At 33.2% G+C, this 18,308-nt stretch overlaps 1 protein-coding gene across 1 annotated transcript in view; it reads left to right on the forward strand.

Moving 5' to 3' along the window:
* The first annotated feature begins 869 nt into the window (after window positions 1-869).
* LOC145307081 (octopamine receptor beta-2R-like) overlaps window positions 870-18,308 on the forward strand; it is a 40,884-nt gene continuing 23,445 nt past the window's right edge. Inside the window, exons 1-7 of the mRNA XM_080149418.1 lie at window positions 870-917; window positions 4,300-4,377; window positions 6,330-6,400; window positions 8,059-8,117; window positions 9,522-9,594; window positions 10,870-10,956; window positions 15,988-16,080. Of these exons, the coding sequence (XP_080005544.1) occupies window positions 876-917; window positions 4,300-4,377; window positions 6,330-6,400; window positions 8,059-8,117; window positions 9,522-9,594; window positions 10,870-10,956; window positions 15,988-16,080 (503 nt within the window). The 5' untranslated portion in view covers window positions 870-875. The remainder of the gene's footprint in view (window positions 918-4,299; window positions 4,378-6,329; window positions 6,401-8,058; window positions 8,118-9,521; window positions 9,595-10,869; window positions 10,957-15,987; window positions 16,081-18,308) is intronic.

Here is an 18,308-nt window from a genome sequence, read left to right on the forward strand (position 1 = left end):
CTGTGACGTCATAAAAATGAGGGATTATTTAGGTGTTTTCTTTCCCACTTCTCCTCTCATCTCCCTCATTTTTATGGCGTCACATGGATCATTTTTGACAAAATTTGTGTTGAAAAAGTTAAAAATCAACATGTTTAAAATGGACGCACGGACATTCTGGTTGCTACGTTTTCTAAATCGTACCTAACTACTACAGGAATCACCATGCAAAGTTTGAAATCGATAGGACATTCCTAAATTAACAAAAAAGCTAAGTAGCAGACGAAAAAGATCATTGGAAAAGGGGGAAGGTACTTACTAACACATATACTATAGAACTGTTAGAATTTTTTGTATGGATGTTGTCATCTTTGTTTTTTAACAAAATAAACAAAACTCTTGAATTTGAACTACTGGGATATTGTATTTCCTCAGAGAGAGAGAGAGAGAGAGAGAGAGAGAGAGAGAGAGAGAGAGGACAATAGACTGATTTTTGCACTAGTCCCCAAAGTTTTACAATAACGTTTTCTTATTCGCTGGCTTAACAGCTTTGGGACTTTTGGGACTGAATTTTCATTGGTTGATGAGTAAGTTGAGTGTGTTCAAGCGTTTGAACCACTAATACTAATCTACAGAATGGGTAGTTTTGTGCATCATCTTTGGGGATGTTCATCAATTTATCGGCCATTGTCTTATCCCTTTAGATCCCTGCCTTAAAATTTTGATTGGATGGTTTATTTTGTTGAGTGTCCAAATGTTTCAACCACTTATTGTAATATATATAAGGATTAATTTGGTGTTTCTTCAATGGGGGTGTACATCAATTTATCGGCCATTGTCCTATCCTTTAAGATCTGTGATGTTTTCATCTTGTCTATTGTTTCAGATTTTATAAAATGTTGGAAATCGAGAAAAATAAATCTTCAATAATGCCAGAGGTTAGAAGAAAAAACAAGGATGACAACATCCATAAAAGCGAAGCTCTTAAAATTAACAAACGAACATTAACACTTATGTAGTGTCAGAACTGAATAAACTTAATATTAATGCATATGTCTATACAAAATTGTAAGTAAATTTGTTGCAAAACTGATTAAATACTGACGTTTTTAGGACTTGGTTATAGTGATGCTTCGCTTATAACACTTTACCTTGTTGTAATAGGAATCAGTATTAAAAAAATCAGATGAATAGGATAATTTTAACATTAAAAGATATGTTGTCAAGAAAGTAAAAAATCGGCAAGTTTTAAATGTACTTACGGACATTCTGGTAACGATTATATAGTTGTTGCGCTTTCTAAGTCGACCTAACTGTTATAGGAATCAGCATACAAAGTTTGAAATCGATAGGACAATTTTAATCTGTTTAAATTAGAAGAGCTAACTGTAACGGACGTACGTACGGACGGACCGACCGTAATTATAGAAATGCTTCGCTTTTTAAAAAGTACGTGAAAAAAGTCGTTCAACAAGTCAGCCATGTGACGTCATTAAAATGAGGGACTATACATCTCTTTTTTGGGGATTTCTTTTTCCACTCCTCCTCTTCTCATTCCTCATTTTTATGACGACAGACTTTTTTGAGCGACTTTCTTACAGTACGGGGAAAAAAAAACAAGGATGACAACATCCATAAAAGCGATGCTCAACCGTTTAGAAAGTCTTAAAAAACGACATACGTAGGATAACGGCAATAGTTTTATATTAAAGTAACAGGATGTTTACGAGTCTGTCTGTTTGTATCAAAGGATCTCGGTAATCGCTGAACCGATTTGATTCTACTCTTCAGGGAATAAACATACTTTGGTGGTTTTATAATATTTTCTTGGGAGATGGGACATCCCCAACCCCAACCCCCCCAAAAATAATCTATTTTCTTGGTAGGTAACAATTTTTTTTCCTGTACCATTTTTAAAAAATTTCCCTCTTGGGCAAAGCAACTAGAGGCAAGGGGCGAAGCCGCTAGTAATCTTATATAAAAGTAACAGTCTGTCTGTCCCAAAGGATCTTACTAACAGCTGAATTAATATGGCTTCCTTTACAGTGCAGTGTAGCTTATTATAGGAGCACGACCACTAGTTAATTAGAGTCCCAAACGTCGGAGTGGACAAACCATAGAGTTTTAAATATTAATTTAATTAAGTATTTCTATACGGGTAAGGTTAGGTTAAGGTATGATTATTCAAATAAACCCCCACATGGGTGAACCATTAAAAAACCCATAAGATAGTTTGAAATAGGTTAGGTTAGGTTAAGTTTCCACTTCGACGTTTGGGACTCCTGCGTTTGTCCTAGGACCTATATGATTATATATTTCAAAAATTAAATTAAATAATGATTTATAAAAGATATAAATTTAACTTTTTAATAGCAGTGATTCTACTTCAGGATTCAATTTGTCTGTCTGTCTGTGCTTCCGTCCATATGTCATCATTGGGGATGTACATCAATTTATCGGCCATTGTCTTATCCCTTTATGTTCCTGAATATATAGCATAGATTAATTTTTCTTTCATTGCAGTATGTTATAACTCTAGAAAAAAAGTTCTTAAAAACTTTTTTGAAACACTTAAATGTATTGCTTTTTAAATCAGGATAATCATTTCCATTATGAGCGTTGATGGGATATTAAATATTACGCCCCTAGAGGCTCTTATAAAAACTTGAAGAGGGGGGAGTTGATTCCCAAAACCCATTTTTTTAATTTAGACTTTTAGAAAAATTACTTTTTTTGAGAGGGATGGGGGGTAATTTTTTTCTTGAAGAGATTGGGTTAGTGGTTGTACCCACTCAAAAATAGTTAAAAAACATTGATGGACCTATAAGAAGCTTCACTGTAAAGGAGAAACACATCAATACAGCGGTTAGCGAAATCTTTCGCTACAGACAAAAAAAGCATACTACTTTATATAATAGGATACTAGCGGCTTCGCCTCGAGGGGCTATGCCCATCGAGGTAATTTAAAATTTTTTAAAGCCGAAGGCTCCACAAAAAAATTAGGGGGATATTTTTTTAGGGGGGTTGGGGGTTTCCCAACCCCCAATAAAATAGCCTAAAACCACCACAGGACCAGTAGGTATATTCCCTGAAGAGTAGAATCTGATCAGTTCAGTGGTACCGAGATCTTAAGGGACAGACGGACGGACAGACATAATTCTACTTTGTATTATGGATAAGATACAATACATTGAACATACAAAATATCATAATTCTAGAGTAGCGGTATTATAAGTAACTCAGTTTCTTTAAAACATATTTTTAAAGTTTTACTTGAACATTTAAAAAAATTGTGCAGCACAAAAATCTATTAAACAGTATATATTTAATGGAGAATCAATCTATTAATCTATTAATGTATTAATCTATCTATATATCTATCTATCTATCTATCTATCTATCTATCAATCTATCTATCAATCTATTTATCAATCTATCAATCTTTTAATCTAACAATTTATCTATCAATCTATCTATCAATCTATCAATCTATCTATCAATCTATCTATCAATCTATCTATCAATCTATCTATCAATCTATCTATCAATCTATCTATCAATCTTTCTATCAAGCTATCTATCAAGCTATCTATCAATCTATCTATCAATCTATCTATAAATCTATCTATCAATCTATCTATCAATTTATCTATCAATTTATCTATCAATCTATCTATCAATCTATCTATCAATCTATCTATCAATATATCTATCAATCTATCTATCAATCTATATATCAATCTATCTATCAATCTATCTATCAATCTATCAATCTATCAATCTATCAATCTATCAATCTATCAATCTATCAATCTATCAATCTATCAATCTATCAATCTATCTATCTATCTATCTATCTATAAATCTATCTATCTATCTATCTATCTATCTATCTATCTATCTATCTATCTATCTATCTATCTATCTAACAATCTATCTATCTATCAATCTGTCTATCAATCTATCTATCAATCTATCTATCAATCTATCTATCAATCTATCTATCAATCTATCTATCAATCTATCTATCAATCTATCTATCAATCTATCTATCAATCTATCTATCAATCTATCTATCAATCTATCTATCAATCTATCTATCAATCTATCTATCAATCTATCTATCAATCTATCTATCAATCTATCTATCAATCTATCTATCAATCTATCTATCAATCTATCTATCAATCTATCTATCAATCTATCTATCAATCTATCTATCAATCTATCTATCAATCTATCTATCAATCTATCTATCAATCTATCTATTAATCTATCTATCAATCTAAATATATTTATCAATCTATTTAACTTGTTTAGAATGTGAGTGAAGAGATAATGAATTGTAACAAGAGTTTAACTTCCTTGGATCATGTTTCTACGTCAAGTGTTATTCAGGTTGGTAAACTTACAGACCTCCTTAAGGACAAACATCCTAATGCGACTGCTATGAACTCTACTTTCTGGGAATGTAAGAACGGTTCCTGTGCTATGTATAGTTAAGGAGCTAGGTGGTAAAATGTCACAACTGACTTAAAACTTGATATAAATCGAGATTTTAGATTAATATGGGTACACCGACAAAGCGCCTAATGCAACAAACGTCCTAATGCGATAAACCTCCTAAAGGACAAACTTCCTAAAGGACAAACCTCCTAAAAGACAAACCTCCTTAAGGACAAACATCCCAATGCAACAAACGTCCTAAAGGACAAACCTCCTAAAGGACAAACATCCTAAAGGACAAACCTCCTAAAGGACAAACCTCCTAAAGGACAAATATCCTAATGCAACAAGCGTCCTAATACGACATCTCTTAAGTAAACGTGAAGTCACATTTATTAAATGTGAGGTAAGGGTCGATTTTTTTATTGCAAGGTTGTATCGGGTTCGAAACCATGCCGTTGGGTAGCCAACACAGACTTTGGACAAACTGTCGGACGGATTTTTAAATTTCACCCTGTGGACAAAGTTATACAAGAAACAAATTTCGGTTTTGAATTCTGTTCCTGTGTGTTTTATCGCCATATTGGATTGGATTTTACATTGTTTCGCTGTTAGTACATAAATTTTTGAAGATTTAAATAAAGTTTGGAAGATATTTAAAATTTTTTGGAAGATTTTAAAAATTTTTTTTGGAAGATTTAAAAATTAGATTTTTTAGGAGGTTGTATTAGGACGTTTGTTCTTTAGTAGGTTTGTCTATTAATCTAAAATCTCTATTTATATTCAAGTTTTAAGTCAGATGGGACATTTTACCACGTAGCTCCCTAACTGTAAGTAGCACAGGAACCGTTCTTATATTTACAAAAAGTAGAGTTCAAAGCGGTTCTAACGGTATGCGTAATATTTTTTTTACTATTAATATAAGCCGCGCAATATGAATTTTAAAAATGTCCGCATTTTTTTGCACACCCTTTAGCTATCAATTTTTTTATTTTGATAAATCCAGCCTTCTTAGAAATAATATGATAACATATTTACCAGAGAGAAAGAGAGAGGGGACAATGGGCTGTTTATTACACTAATCCCCAAAGTTTTATAATAACGCTTTTGTGTTTGGTGAATTTTGATTGATTGAGCGTCCAAACGTTTCAACCACCAATTTTAATCCATAGAAAGGGTAATTTTATGTATTATCATTGGGGATGTAATTTATCTGCCATTGTCTTATCCCTTTAGATCCCTGCATATTTGCTTACTTGAAAAAAGAAAATTATTTCCTTGAATAATCAACTTAAAGTAATTGATAAAAATTCAACAAAATCATATTTTCTATCTATCTATCTATCTATCTATCTATCTATCTATCTATCTATCTATCTATCTATCTATCTATCTATCTATCTATCTATCTGTCTATCTATCTATCTATCTATCTATCTATCTATCTATCTATCTATCTATCTATCTATCTATCTATCTGTCTATCTATCTATCTATCTATCTATCTATCTATCTATCTCTCTATCTATCTCTCTATCTCTCTATCTATCTATCTATCTATCTATCTATCTATCTATCTATCTATCTATCTATCTATCTATCTATCTATCTATCTATCTATCTATCTATCTATCTATCTATCTATCTATCTATCTATCTATCTATCTATCTATCTATCTATCTATCTATCTATCTATCTATCTATCTATCTATCTATCTATCTATCTATCTATCTATCTATCTATCTATCTATCTATATATCTATCTATCTATCTATCTATCTATCTATCTATCTATCTATCTTCTATCTATCTATCTATCTATCTATCTATCTATCTATCTATCTATCTATCTATCTATCTATCTATCTATCTATCTATCTATCTAACTATCTATCTATCTAGGGAGCTATATTTGGCTGTATAATAATGTTTGCCTTCCTGGGAAACCTGCTCGTTATTGTGTCAGTTGTCAGGTTAGTTAGTTATTTTTACCACAGAAGACGACTTATGACTCTTTATAATTGTACGCGGCAATTATGAACACATAACACATTTTTCAATCAGCTGATCTTACATCATTACCATTGCCTCGTTAGGGCGGCATTTTCCTTCGATTTAATTGATCATCTAGAGAATTCAGAGCATCATCCGCATATAATGGGATGCGATACTCAAACTTCCAAGGATATTAGGTTAAGTAACATCCATCAGTCAACCAACCCTTTGATTGCACGACCTTTGTCTGGGAAGTCCTAACTGTGCATAGTAATGAGTTGTGCCTGTTTATTGGCCAAAGCATTCCCCCAACTCTTACTATTTATGTTGCACAACTGACACAGCAGCAGTAGGAACCAATTTTAACGTCTTTAGTTTCGATATTCGAACCCGGCGACGTGTTGACCCACAGTCGTGGGTTGGTTAGGTAGTTATACACATTTGGACGTTAATCCCTAATGACTAATTTCGTAGAGAAGCTTCGCTTCGAACCAATAACAAAGTAGTACTTTAATCTAGGTATATCCCCTTTCGTGGCAACGCCTCTTAAGGGGCGATTTGTCATATTTTCACATTACCCTTTGATAGTTTATTTGAGGTTAGGTTAGGTGATTGCCCTGCAGGGTTAGAGCCCCCCGCATGGGCTAGAAATAGGAGAAAAGCTACTGTTAACACACGACGAAACGCTTAATAAGATGCGTTGCCACGAAAGGGACTATACCCCTTTATTTTATTCAAACACAAATAATACCATAAACATTAATATGCATAATGCAAGAGTTAGGTTAGGTTAAAAGGGGTAAACACTGGTTTTAATCTTATGATTGTACATTTTTATTTTCATAGAAAACTGGATATAATACGATTTTTATTTATTTTTTTATGCGATTTTGGAGGATTTTTCACAAATTTTTTGAGCGAGCCTCACTAATTTTAGTGAGGCAGTGAGCCAAAAAGTTTTTTTTAAGAATCCACCTTAGCATTGATAAAAAAAACAGACTATAGCTTCAGAAAGGTGTCGGGTTCGAGTCTGTACTATTTTGTGTCATAATAGAGAGGTTACAATGTTATCTATTATCTATTAGATACGTAATGGGAATGCATTGGCCCATAAACAGGCGCAACTCATTATAATGTACAGTTAAAACTTCTAGTCAAAGGTCGGACAATCAAAGGGTTGGTTTTACAAAAGGGATAATTGACAATTGACGATAAATTGATGTACTTCCCCAATTATAATAAACAAAATTATCCCTAATTATGTAAAAATTGAACAATCCAATCGCAATTTAATGAAAGTACCCCAAGTTTTTAGACTATTAAATGAGAAATCATGATTTTAAAACTTTGGGTACCAGTATAATTTACATTCCAATGTCCCCTCCATCCCTGCTTGGTCATTATCTCAGGCAGGGAAAGGACAATTGGCTGTTTATTACACTAGTCAGTCCCCAAAGTTTTATAATAACGTTGGCTTAAAAACTTTGGGTACTTAATTTTTTTTTTGATTGGTTTAGTAACTACTAATTTAACTACAGAAGGGATTGTATTGTGTATCATCATTGGGGAAGAATATAAATTTATCATCCATTGTCTTATCCCTTTAGATCCCTGACATGTTTGTTATTATTTTTAGGACCAAGACTTTGAGAAGAAAATATGCTTACTACTTTGTTGTCAGTCTTGCGTTAGCAGGTAAAACTTTGGGTACCAATTTTTAAAACATTGGGTACCATTTTATAAAACTTTGGGTACCAGTTTAAAACTTTGAGTTCCAATTTATAATATTTTGGGCACCAATTTATAAAACTGTGTTAACCAAGAGAAATTGCCCCTAGAACAAAATCAACCCTTTAAAAATTTTTTTTCTTTTAAAATCTAAATATTTTTTTTCTTTTAAATCTAAAATAAAAATTGGTTAGTCGAAATTCCCACCCACAAGAGCCCCTATATGGATATATTGTTAAAAAAATATTTTAATTTGATTCTTTTATTAAAAAAATCCTCAAAAGTTTTTTTGTAAAAATCTTTGAAACTTGTAATTTTATTGTTATCATCGAAATGTAATCTGAAGAGTTAACTGGAGGGGAGGGGATGGAGTAAAGGTGAATTGTATCGTTGTTTTAGCCAGCTGCAAGTATCAATTTATCAGAGTATATGAAAATCCTCATAATAAAGTAACAGGATGTATTCTGTTTGTCTGTGTGTTTGTTTGTTTGTACCGAAGGATCTCGCTAACCGCTGAACCTATCGGGTTTTCCTTAACAGGGTAGCTTCTCATAGGTCCTGGTGAGGTTTATAACTATTTCGGGGGAGAGTACCACCACCCTCTCAAGAGAAATTGCCCCTAGAAAAAAATTAATCCCCCCCCCCAAAAAAAAAATAAATTATTTTTTACTTTTTCTTTTAAAACCTAAAATAATAAATTGGGTTATCAAATTCGACTCTCCCCTCCTCAAGTGCCCCTAGAGGCTTCTAGGGGGCGTAGCCGCTAGTTACATATAGATTGTACTGAAGATCCATTAGTCTCAATAAAGTTCTATTCATGTAGTTTCTTTTGCATGTAGAATCTTAATTTTCATTCATCTTTTTAGTAGCGAAGCTACTCTATAATTAGGATCGGTCCGTCCGTCCGTACGTCCGTAACGGATCGTTTTTTGCGTTAATTTAGACATGTTATAAATGTCCTATTGTTTTCAAATTTTGCATACTGATTCCTATAACAGTTGGGTACGACTTAGAAGGCGTAGCAGCTCTATAATCGTTACAAGAAAGTCCGTACGTTAATTTTAAACAAGTTGATTTTTTACTTTTTTATGTGATATAATTATAATCTTATTTTTGGAGTATTGATTCCTATTACAATAAGGTACAATATTATAAGCGAAGCATCTCTATAATAAAGTCCTAAAAGTGCCAGTATGTCCTTAAACAGTATTCTGTATTTAAGCAGTTTAGCAACAAATTTACGTATAGATTGATAGATAGATTGATATAAAAATAGATAGATAGATTGATATAAAAATAGATAGATTGATTGATTGCTCGACTGACACTTTTTGGGAAAGAACCAATATATATATATCTTTATTTTTACAGATTTGTTGGTTTCTGTGGGGGCAATGGTTTTCAGCGCTATCAAACAAATATACGATGGATACTGGTTCTTTGGGTAAGATTTTCTTCCCTCAAAATCAGCTGGTTCAGTGGGTCACATGATCATGTCAGCTGATTTATTTTTTGGCGCCAAATCCTTATAATAAAGTAATGTCTGTTTGCCTGTCTGTACCGAAGGATCTAGCTAACTGCTTAACAGGTTAGCTTCTCATAGTTCCCAGAAAGGTTTATAACTATTTTGGGGGAAGGTACCAACACTCTCCCAAGAGAAATCACAAAAAATATATAAAAAAATTTCAAATTTTGCTTCTGCCTAGAGACTTCAACGCAACATAGACATAAGTATCTGAAATAACTGAAATAAAAAAAGCAAAAACATTTGAAGTGTCAGTAGAGCACAAACAGACATTGCTATCTTAAGGGATAAGACAACGGCAATTAATTGATGCACATCCCCAATGATCATATACAAACTTAACCCTTCTGTAAATTACGATTAGTGGGAAAACGTTTAATGAATGAAGCGTTATTATAAAACTTTGGGACGAGGGTAAAAAACTACAAAATTGGTGAAACGTGATTTTTTCGGCTCCTTTTCAAGATAGACAGCTGAAATGTTTAGTGAAGATTCCTATGACATATGCCCATCTAATCTATATACTTTGAATTGTCCATCTGTCTTGTTTTTTGGGGTGCTAGATCGATTCCAAGATTTTCGTGTTTTTCTCAACTTCTTTTTAAGATAGAGGGCTGAAATTTTCAGGGATTAATTAATAGTTTTGATAAGATTTGTTTATTAATTGGGGTGCTAGATCAAATCCTAGATCTTTAGGTTTTCCTGATTTTCTATATTCCTATATAGGATTGACGACTGAAATTATCAGGGATTAAATAAGCTCATATTCTACATATTTCCATCATTTTCATTAAGATTTTTCTATTAATTGGGGTGCTAGATCAATTCCTAGAGTTTAAAGGTTGCGTGATTTTACATGTTTCGTTATTTCTCAATTTTCTAAAGTTTAATGTTTATTGTATCTAATCTAATTAATTTTTTTCCTGATATCGATTCATAATTATTATCTCTCTCTCTCTCTCTCTCTCTCTCTCTCTCTCTCTCTCTCTCTCCTCTCTCTCTCTCTCTCTCTCTCTCTCTCTCTCTCTCTCTTTCTCTCTCTCTCCTCTCTTTCTCTCTCTCTCTCTCTCTCTCTCTCTCTCCTCTCTCTCTCTCTCCTCTCTCTCTCTCTCTTTCTCTCTCTCTCTCTCTCTCTCTCTCTCTCTCTCATTCTTCGCTACTTACTGATGTTTTCATTTTTGTTTTTTTGTTTAGAATTGTTGTTTGCGATATTTTTAACGCGATGGATGTCGTCTTTTCTACTTCATCTATTCTACATCTATTCTGTATCTCTCTTTATAGGTAAATAGATAGATATATAGATAGATAGATAGATAGATAGATAGATAGATAGATAGATAGATAAAAAGATAGATAGATAGATAGATAGATAGATAGATAGATAGATAGATAGATAGATAGATAGATAGATAGATAGATAGATAGATAGATAGATAGATAGATAGATAGATAGATAGATAGATAGATAGATAGATAGATAGATAGATAGATAGATAGATAGATAGATAGATAGATAGATAGATAGATAGATAGATAGATAGATAGATAGATAGATAGATAGATAGATAGATAGATAGATAGATAGATAGATAGATAGATAGATAGATAGATAGATAGATAGATAGATAGATAGATAGATAGATAGATAGATAGATAGATAGATAGATAGATAGATAGATAGATAGATAGATAGATAGATAGATAGATAGATAGATAGATAGATAGATAGATAGATAGATAGATAGATAGATAGATAGATATAGATAGATAGATATATAGATAAAATGATGTATGAACAAGCTAAGAAAACAACAAAGAGTTAAAAGTTACTAAAATGTTGTTCATTCAAAAAAACAAAAATATTTTTTTCAGCCATCTAGAGGCCTTCTATAATATAAAGTAATAAGGTTTTCTTTATCTGAAGCTAAAAATCTCGGAAATTGCTGGTCCAACTGGATTAAGGTTTTTAAGGAAGCTTTTTTGATGACTTGGGGAGGTTTTAAGCTATTTTCTTTACATCCACTTTCCTACCCTTGAGGCTAGGGTTAAAGCAACCAGTATTACTTAAGTATTTAATTTTTTTTTGTCTGAAGCTAAAGAACTAAACTTGAGTTCTCCTTTTAGGGAAGGTTCATATAGGTCCCTTGATTATATTAGGCTAATTTATTTGTAGATTTATGTACAGGAATAGTTTTAGGCTATTTTTTTTCAACCACAGAGTCCCTTAATAATAGTTCTATTATAGAGAAATACTAAAGTAACAGGATGTTGTTTGTCTGTTTGTTTTGTGTCTGTACCGAAGGATCTTGCTAACCGCTGAACCGATCGGGTTCTCCTTAACAGGGTAGCTTCTTATAGGTCCCGGGAAGGTTTATAACTATTTTCTTGGGGGTGGGACACCCCCAACCCCCCCCAAAAATGAAAAAAAACAAGAATTATTTTTTATAATTTTTTAAACTAAAATTAAAAATCTAAAATAAGAAATTGGGTTATCAAATTTGCCACCCCCCTCCTGAAGTGCCCCTAGAGGCCTCTATGGGACGAAGCCGCTAGTAGAGAAATAAAGTAGATAGGTTTTCTTGTCTGAAGCTTAAGATTTCAATAACCACTGAACTGGTTGAGTTCTTCATTTTATGAAAGCTTCACATAGGTCCCTAGATGGCTTTAGGCTATTTTAGATTTCAACTGAAACCTTGGGAAGGTTTAAGGCTGTTTTTCTAGTTTTTGTTTGTTTGTTTACCATGATAGAGAAAATAGATACAGGTCTTGGGATGGTTTTGTGCTATTTTGCTTTAGAATTTTTAGCTTTTGGGATGTTTTAGGCAATTTTGTAAAGCTACAGAGGGCGTAATTTTGTGTAGCATATTTGGGTAAATGTATCACTTAATCAGCCATTGTCCTATCCCTTTATAAAAAACTTTTTTTTTTTGGGGGGGGGGGTTGGAGGTGTTCTAACCCCCAAGAAAATAGTTATAAACCTTCCCGGACCTATGAGAAGCTACCCTGTAAAGGAGAACCCGATCGGTTCAGCGGTTAGCGAGATCCTTCGGTACAAATAAACGCACAAACACACAAACAGACATCCTGTTACTTTAGTATAAGGAAAAAACCTTTACTTTGTTGTGAGAACGCTTATAAAGTTAGACAATAGACTTTTTTTTACTTGAGTAGCTTCTCTATAGTTGTGTAGCCCTTACTGTACAGGGATCTAAAGGAAAAGACAATGGCCGATATATTGATGTACATCCACAATGATGAAACACAAAATAACCCCTTCTGTAGATTAAAATTAGTGGTTAAAACGTTTAAATGAACCAACCAAGAAAAAATTCAATAATAGTTATTTCTCGCATCGTATTATAAAGATTTCCGCGGTTATAGAATGTACAATTATGAGATTAAAACTATGTTTTTAGCCCCGAGGTGCCGAAGTCACGGGCTAAAAAAACTGGTTTTAATCTTTTGATTGTACATTTTTATATTCGTAGAAAGCTGGATATAATATGATGCTAGACTTAGTTTTTTCGCATGGATGAGAACCGGCTTCTATCCACCGGATTCGAATGAATGCAAGAAAGATTTTAACAAACGAATAAGTAAAAATTACTGTAAAACTTTGGGGACTAGTGTAATAAACAGGAAATTGATCGTCAAACGGACAATCATTATATAAGCAACAGGATGTTTGTCTGTCTTGTTTATCCTTATATAAAAGTAACAGGATATGTGTTTGTCTGTTTTGATTTACTGAAGGTTCTTGCTTACCGCTGAACCGATATTGTTCTCCTTTACAATGTAGCTTCTCATAGGACCCGGGAGGATTTATAGCTAGATTGGGGGAGAGTACACCCACCCAAGAGGAAAAATTAAAGTTTTGGATGGGGTGTTGGGTACGATTCCCTTCACCCCAAGTGCCCCTATATGCTAATAGAGCCACTTGAGTGTCATATATGTAGTACCAGACATAGCAGCAGTAGATACCATTCTTGTCTTTAGTATAACGCGGTGTGGACCAAACTCGAACTTGACACCACCCTGACAGTAAGCAGGCACGTTATCATTTTCGCTTATATGAACATAGTACTTGTACTTGTTAAGAGCGAAGCTTTTCTATATTTAGGGTAGGTCCGTCCATACGTCCGGAACGGATAGATTTTTTGTGTGTTAATTTTGGCATTTCAACCTTTGCATGTAGTTAGCTACGATTTAAAAAAGCATAGCAATTCTATAATCGTTACCAGAATGTCCGAACGTCCATTTTAAACTTTTAGCAACAAACTTTTATGTGATATAATTATCCCATTGATCGGATTTTTAGATAAATCATTCCTAGAACAACAAAATATGTACAATTTTATAAGCAAGGCATGTTTATAATTAAGTCCTAAAAATGTAAGCATGTCCTTAAACATTATCCTGTATTTAAGCAGTTTTTCAACAAATTTACCCACAATTTTGTTTTGACTTTTATACATTAATATTCTGACAATAAAGTTCTGGCACTCGTGCTAATGTTCGTTTGTCCTACCGTTTTTGCAGAGCTTTGATTTTATGGATGTTGTCATCCTTGTTTTTTATATAAAGTTAGACAAAAGACTTCTTTATATATATTATTAACTACTAAAAGTATTATCATCTGTAAGGGAGGGAACATTGGCCTGTTTATTACACTAGTCCCCAAAGTTTTATAATAACGCTTTTTATTTGTTGGCTTCACAACTTTGGGGACATTTTATTGGTTGGATCATTACCAAACGTTTCAAACACTAAATTTAATCTACAGAAGGGGTAATTTTGTGTATTGTCATTTTGGATGTACACTAACTTATTGACCATTGTCAAATCATTCTATTTAACTATCTACTGTATTGTTCGCCCCTAAGAGGGCAAGGGAAGTCAGTAAAATAGCATAAAAACACCTCAAGACATATTTGCTTTAGACAAAAAATAATTAAAAACTTTATTTAAATGCTAGCGGCTGTGCACCTAGCATCTTTGGGCTCTGTATTCAAAGGGGCTAGTAGTAAAATAGCTTAAAACAATCCAAAGACTTTATTCTGATTATGAAATTCTGTGTAGATTAACTAAAATGGAGAACTGAATCAGTTTTGTAGATCTTTGACTACAGCTAAAATAACCTTACTACTTTATATAATAGGATAGGATTTTTGCTATTAGATATATGTATATACTAGCGGCTTCGCCCCTAGCCTCTAGGGGCTTTGCCCCAAGAGGTATAATTACATCTTCTATTACTTACCCAGCAGAGCGGATCGCAAATTTTCGCACCTTCCCAGCAGGAAAACATTTTCTCGATTAAATAACGAATTTGCAAAATTCGTAAAAAAATAGTCTAATGTGTTCTCAAGAAAATTACTACTGGTGCTGCTCATAGTCTAATGTGTTCTGCAGAAAATAATTTTTTTTTTTTGGGGGGGGTAAATTTTCATTTTTGGGGGGGTTGGGGGTGTCCCACCCCCCAAGAAAATAGCTAAAAACCACCACAGGACCGATAGGTATATACCCTGAAGAGTAGAATCCAATTGGTTCAGTGGTTACTGAGATCTTAAGCTTCAGACGGACGGACAGACAGACATCATTCTACTTTGTATTATAGATAAATATGTATTAGGGCGGGTTCATATCGGAATTAGATGGTTCCAGATAGTTAGATGCCCAGAGAATTATCATCTGTACTTCACCAAGATAGCTGTCATATGTATCTATCAATCTATCTAACTACCTATCAATCTATTAATCTACTAATTAATCAATGAATTCTTTAGATGGTTCCAGATAGTTAGATGCCCTGAGAATTATCATCTGTATACTTCACCAAGATGACCGTCATATGTATCTATCAATCTATCTATCTAGCAATCAATCAATCAATCAATCAATCAATCTATCTATCTATCAATCAATCAATCTATCTATTAATATATTTATCAATCAATTAATCAATCAATTAATCAATAAATCTTTCAATCTATCAATAAAAATATCTATCAATCAATCTATCAATCTATCGTTCACACAATTAATGAATTAATTAATTGTCTAGATGGTTCCAGATAGTTAGATGTCCTGAGAATTATCATCTGTACTTCACCAAGATGGCTGTCATATGTATCTATCAATCTATCAATCAATCTATCAATCTATTTATCAATCAATGAATACTCTAGATGGTTCCAGATAGTTAGATGCCCTGAGAATTATCATCTGTACTTCACCAAGATGGCCGTCATATGTATCTATCAATCTATCAATCAATCTATCAATCTATTTATCAATCAATGAATACTCTAGATGGTTCCAGATAGTTAGATGCCCTGAGAATTACCATCTGTACTTCACCAAGATGGCTGTCATATGTATCATCCTTAGCTGCTGGATTATCAGGTAACTAGCGGTCATTCTTCTTTCCTAGGGGCAATTTCTCATAGGGAGGGGGGGGGGTGGGGGGGTTGGGGGGAGTTTACCCCAAGACTTTAAATTGTAGTTTTAACAAGTAAACGTTTTGTACAAAGGAAAGTCCAGTAAGTCATACAGTAGCGGACCTTTTTATCTAGGGGCGATTTCTCGGGAGGGTGGGGGGGGGGGGAGTTGTGATGGGCGAAGTCGACTCCCCCACTTAAAATTGTAGTTTTAAAAAGGAAAAGTTTTGGCATACTTGTATGAAGGGAAGTCCAGTAAGTCATATAGTCTAGGGGCTATTTCTTTTGGGAGGTTGGTGGTACCTGCCCTCCCCCAAAATATTTATAAACTTCCTTTGAACTGTAAAAAGCTACATTGTAAAGGGGGGCCATATCGGTTTAGAGGTTGGTGAGATTCTTTAGTACAGACAGACAAACACACAAGCAGAAAAACTTCCTGTAACTTCCACCTTCCACATTGATTGTACGACCTTTGTCTTGATGTCTAAACTAAGAATAGCTGTTTTTGGTCAATAAAAATGTTCTATCCCTCCCCGGTTAAATTTATAAGCCAAGAGTATTCATTATTAACTGCGCAAATATTCAGGGAGGGAGGGGACATTGAGCTGTTTATTACACTAGTCCCCAAAGTTTTATATCGTTTTCATATTTGTTGGCTTAACAACTTCGGCGACTTTTCATTGAATTTTCATCGGTTGGATCATTTAGTTGAGTGTGCAAAAGTTTCCACCACCAAATGTAATCTACAGAAGGCATAATTTTGTGTATCATCACTGGGAATGTACATCAAATTATCGGCCATTGTCTTATCCCTTTAGATCCCTGGCCAATAACAAGTTGGAGAAGCTTTTTATAGTGCCTATACAAAATGACATCATATTAGAATAGTCCATTATTCTAATATGACGTCATTCGGAACTTTTTGGGCAAAAGTTTTAATTTTAGTGCTTAAAAATGAGGGTATACATTAATAATCCCGAATTACATCATATTAGAAAAATAGACTATTCTAATATGACGTCATTTTTTATAGGCATTATAAAGAGCTTTCTAGATTACATCACTAAGAAAAATTTGTTTTAATTTTATGTTTATTATTAATTATGTTTTATAAAAAAGTATAATAAGCAGGGATCTAAAGGGATACGACAATGGCCAACAAATAGATGTATGTCCCTAATCAGGCAATTCTACAAAAAATCACGAAACCTTTGGAAGTAAGGTGAGGGGGGTATATCTTGTTTTTTTTTTAATGTAACAGAAGAGGGGTGGGTAACAAAGGGGGAGGAAAAGGGGAAGGGGGTTGTGGGGAAATTTTCCTTTAGAGTTGTTTGTCAGAATATCATTCCCTTTTCTTAATGATTATACAAAATTTACAATTAGTGGTCGAAACCTTTGAACACTCAATTTAATAAGAGAATAAGAAAATGTTATTATAAAATGTTGGGGACTAGTGTAATTTTTAATATTATTTTGTTTAGCTGTAAGTGACAGTTTTTATGGTTATAGGGTCTGCTCTCGACTTTTTATATCTAGAAACACATCGTTAGACTATGAACTTTATACAATTAGAAGGCCATAGTGTAATTGAGGGCACATTGAATTTTGATTAGTTGTTACATTAAATTGAGTGTCCAAACGTTTTTACCACTAATTATAATCTACAGAAGGGGTATTTATGTGAATCATCATTAGGGATATACATAATTTATTTATCAGCCAATGTCTTATACCTCTAGATCCATGCCTGTGTTTTAATTAAATTTATTTTTCTTGAGTTTTAAACCTTATAATTTATAATCTCAAATAAACTTTGGATACCAAATGACCATAGTGTAATTGATTTAAATTTGTTTTCCTTGAGTTTTATAACCTTATATAAATAAATTATTTACAACTCTGCAGTATCTTATAAAGCAGGAATATAAAGGGATAGAATGTTGATTTCCTTATCCATATGTCGCGGGTTCGAGGCTCTCCGAGAGGGGCAGGGATTTTGTTGTTGTTCAAAATTAGGAGTTTTTGTGTAGTAAAAATGTCACAAATATAGGTATTAAATAAGACAATGGTCGATAGATTGATATACATCCCTAATGATGATACACAAAACTACCCTTTTTTTAGATTACAATTTGGGGTTGACACGTTTAGACGCTTAAATTAATGACCCAACCAATTAAAATTCAATAAAAG

The sequence above is a fragment of the Acartia tonsa genome, chromosome 15, assembly GCF_053477335.1.
Source record: "Acartia tonsa isolate MP-2025a chromosome 15, ASM5347733v1, whole genome shotgun sequence".
NCBI classification, from domain to species: Eukaryota; Metazoa; Arthropoda; class Copepoda; order Calanoida; family Acartiidae; genus Acartia; species Acartia tonsa.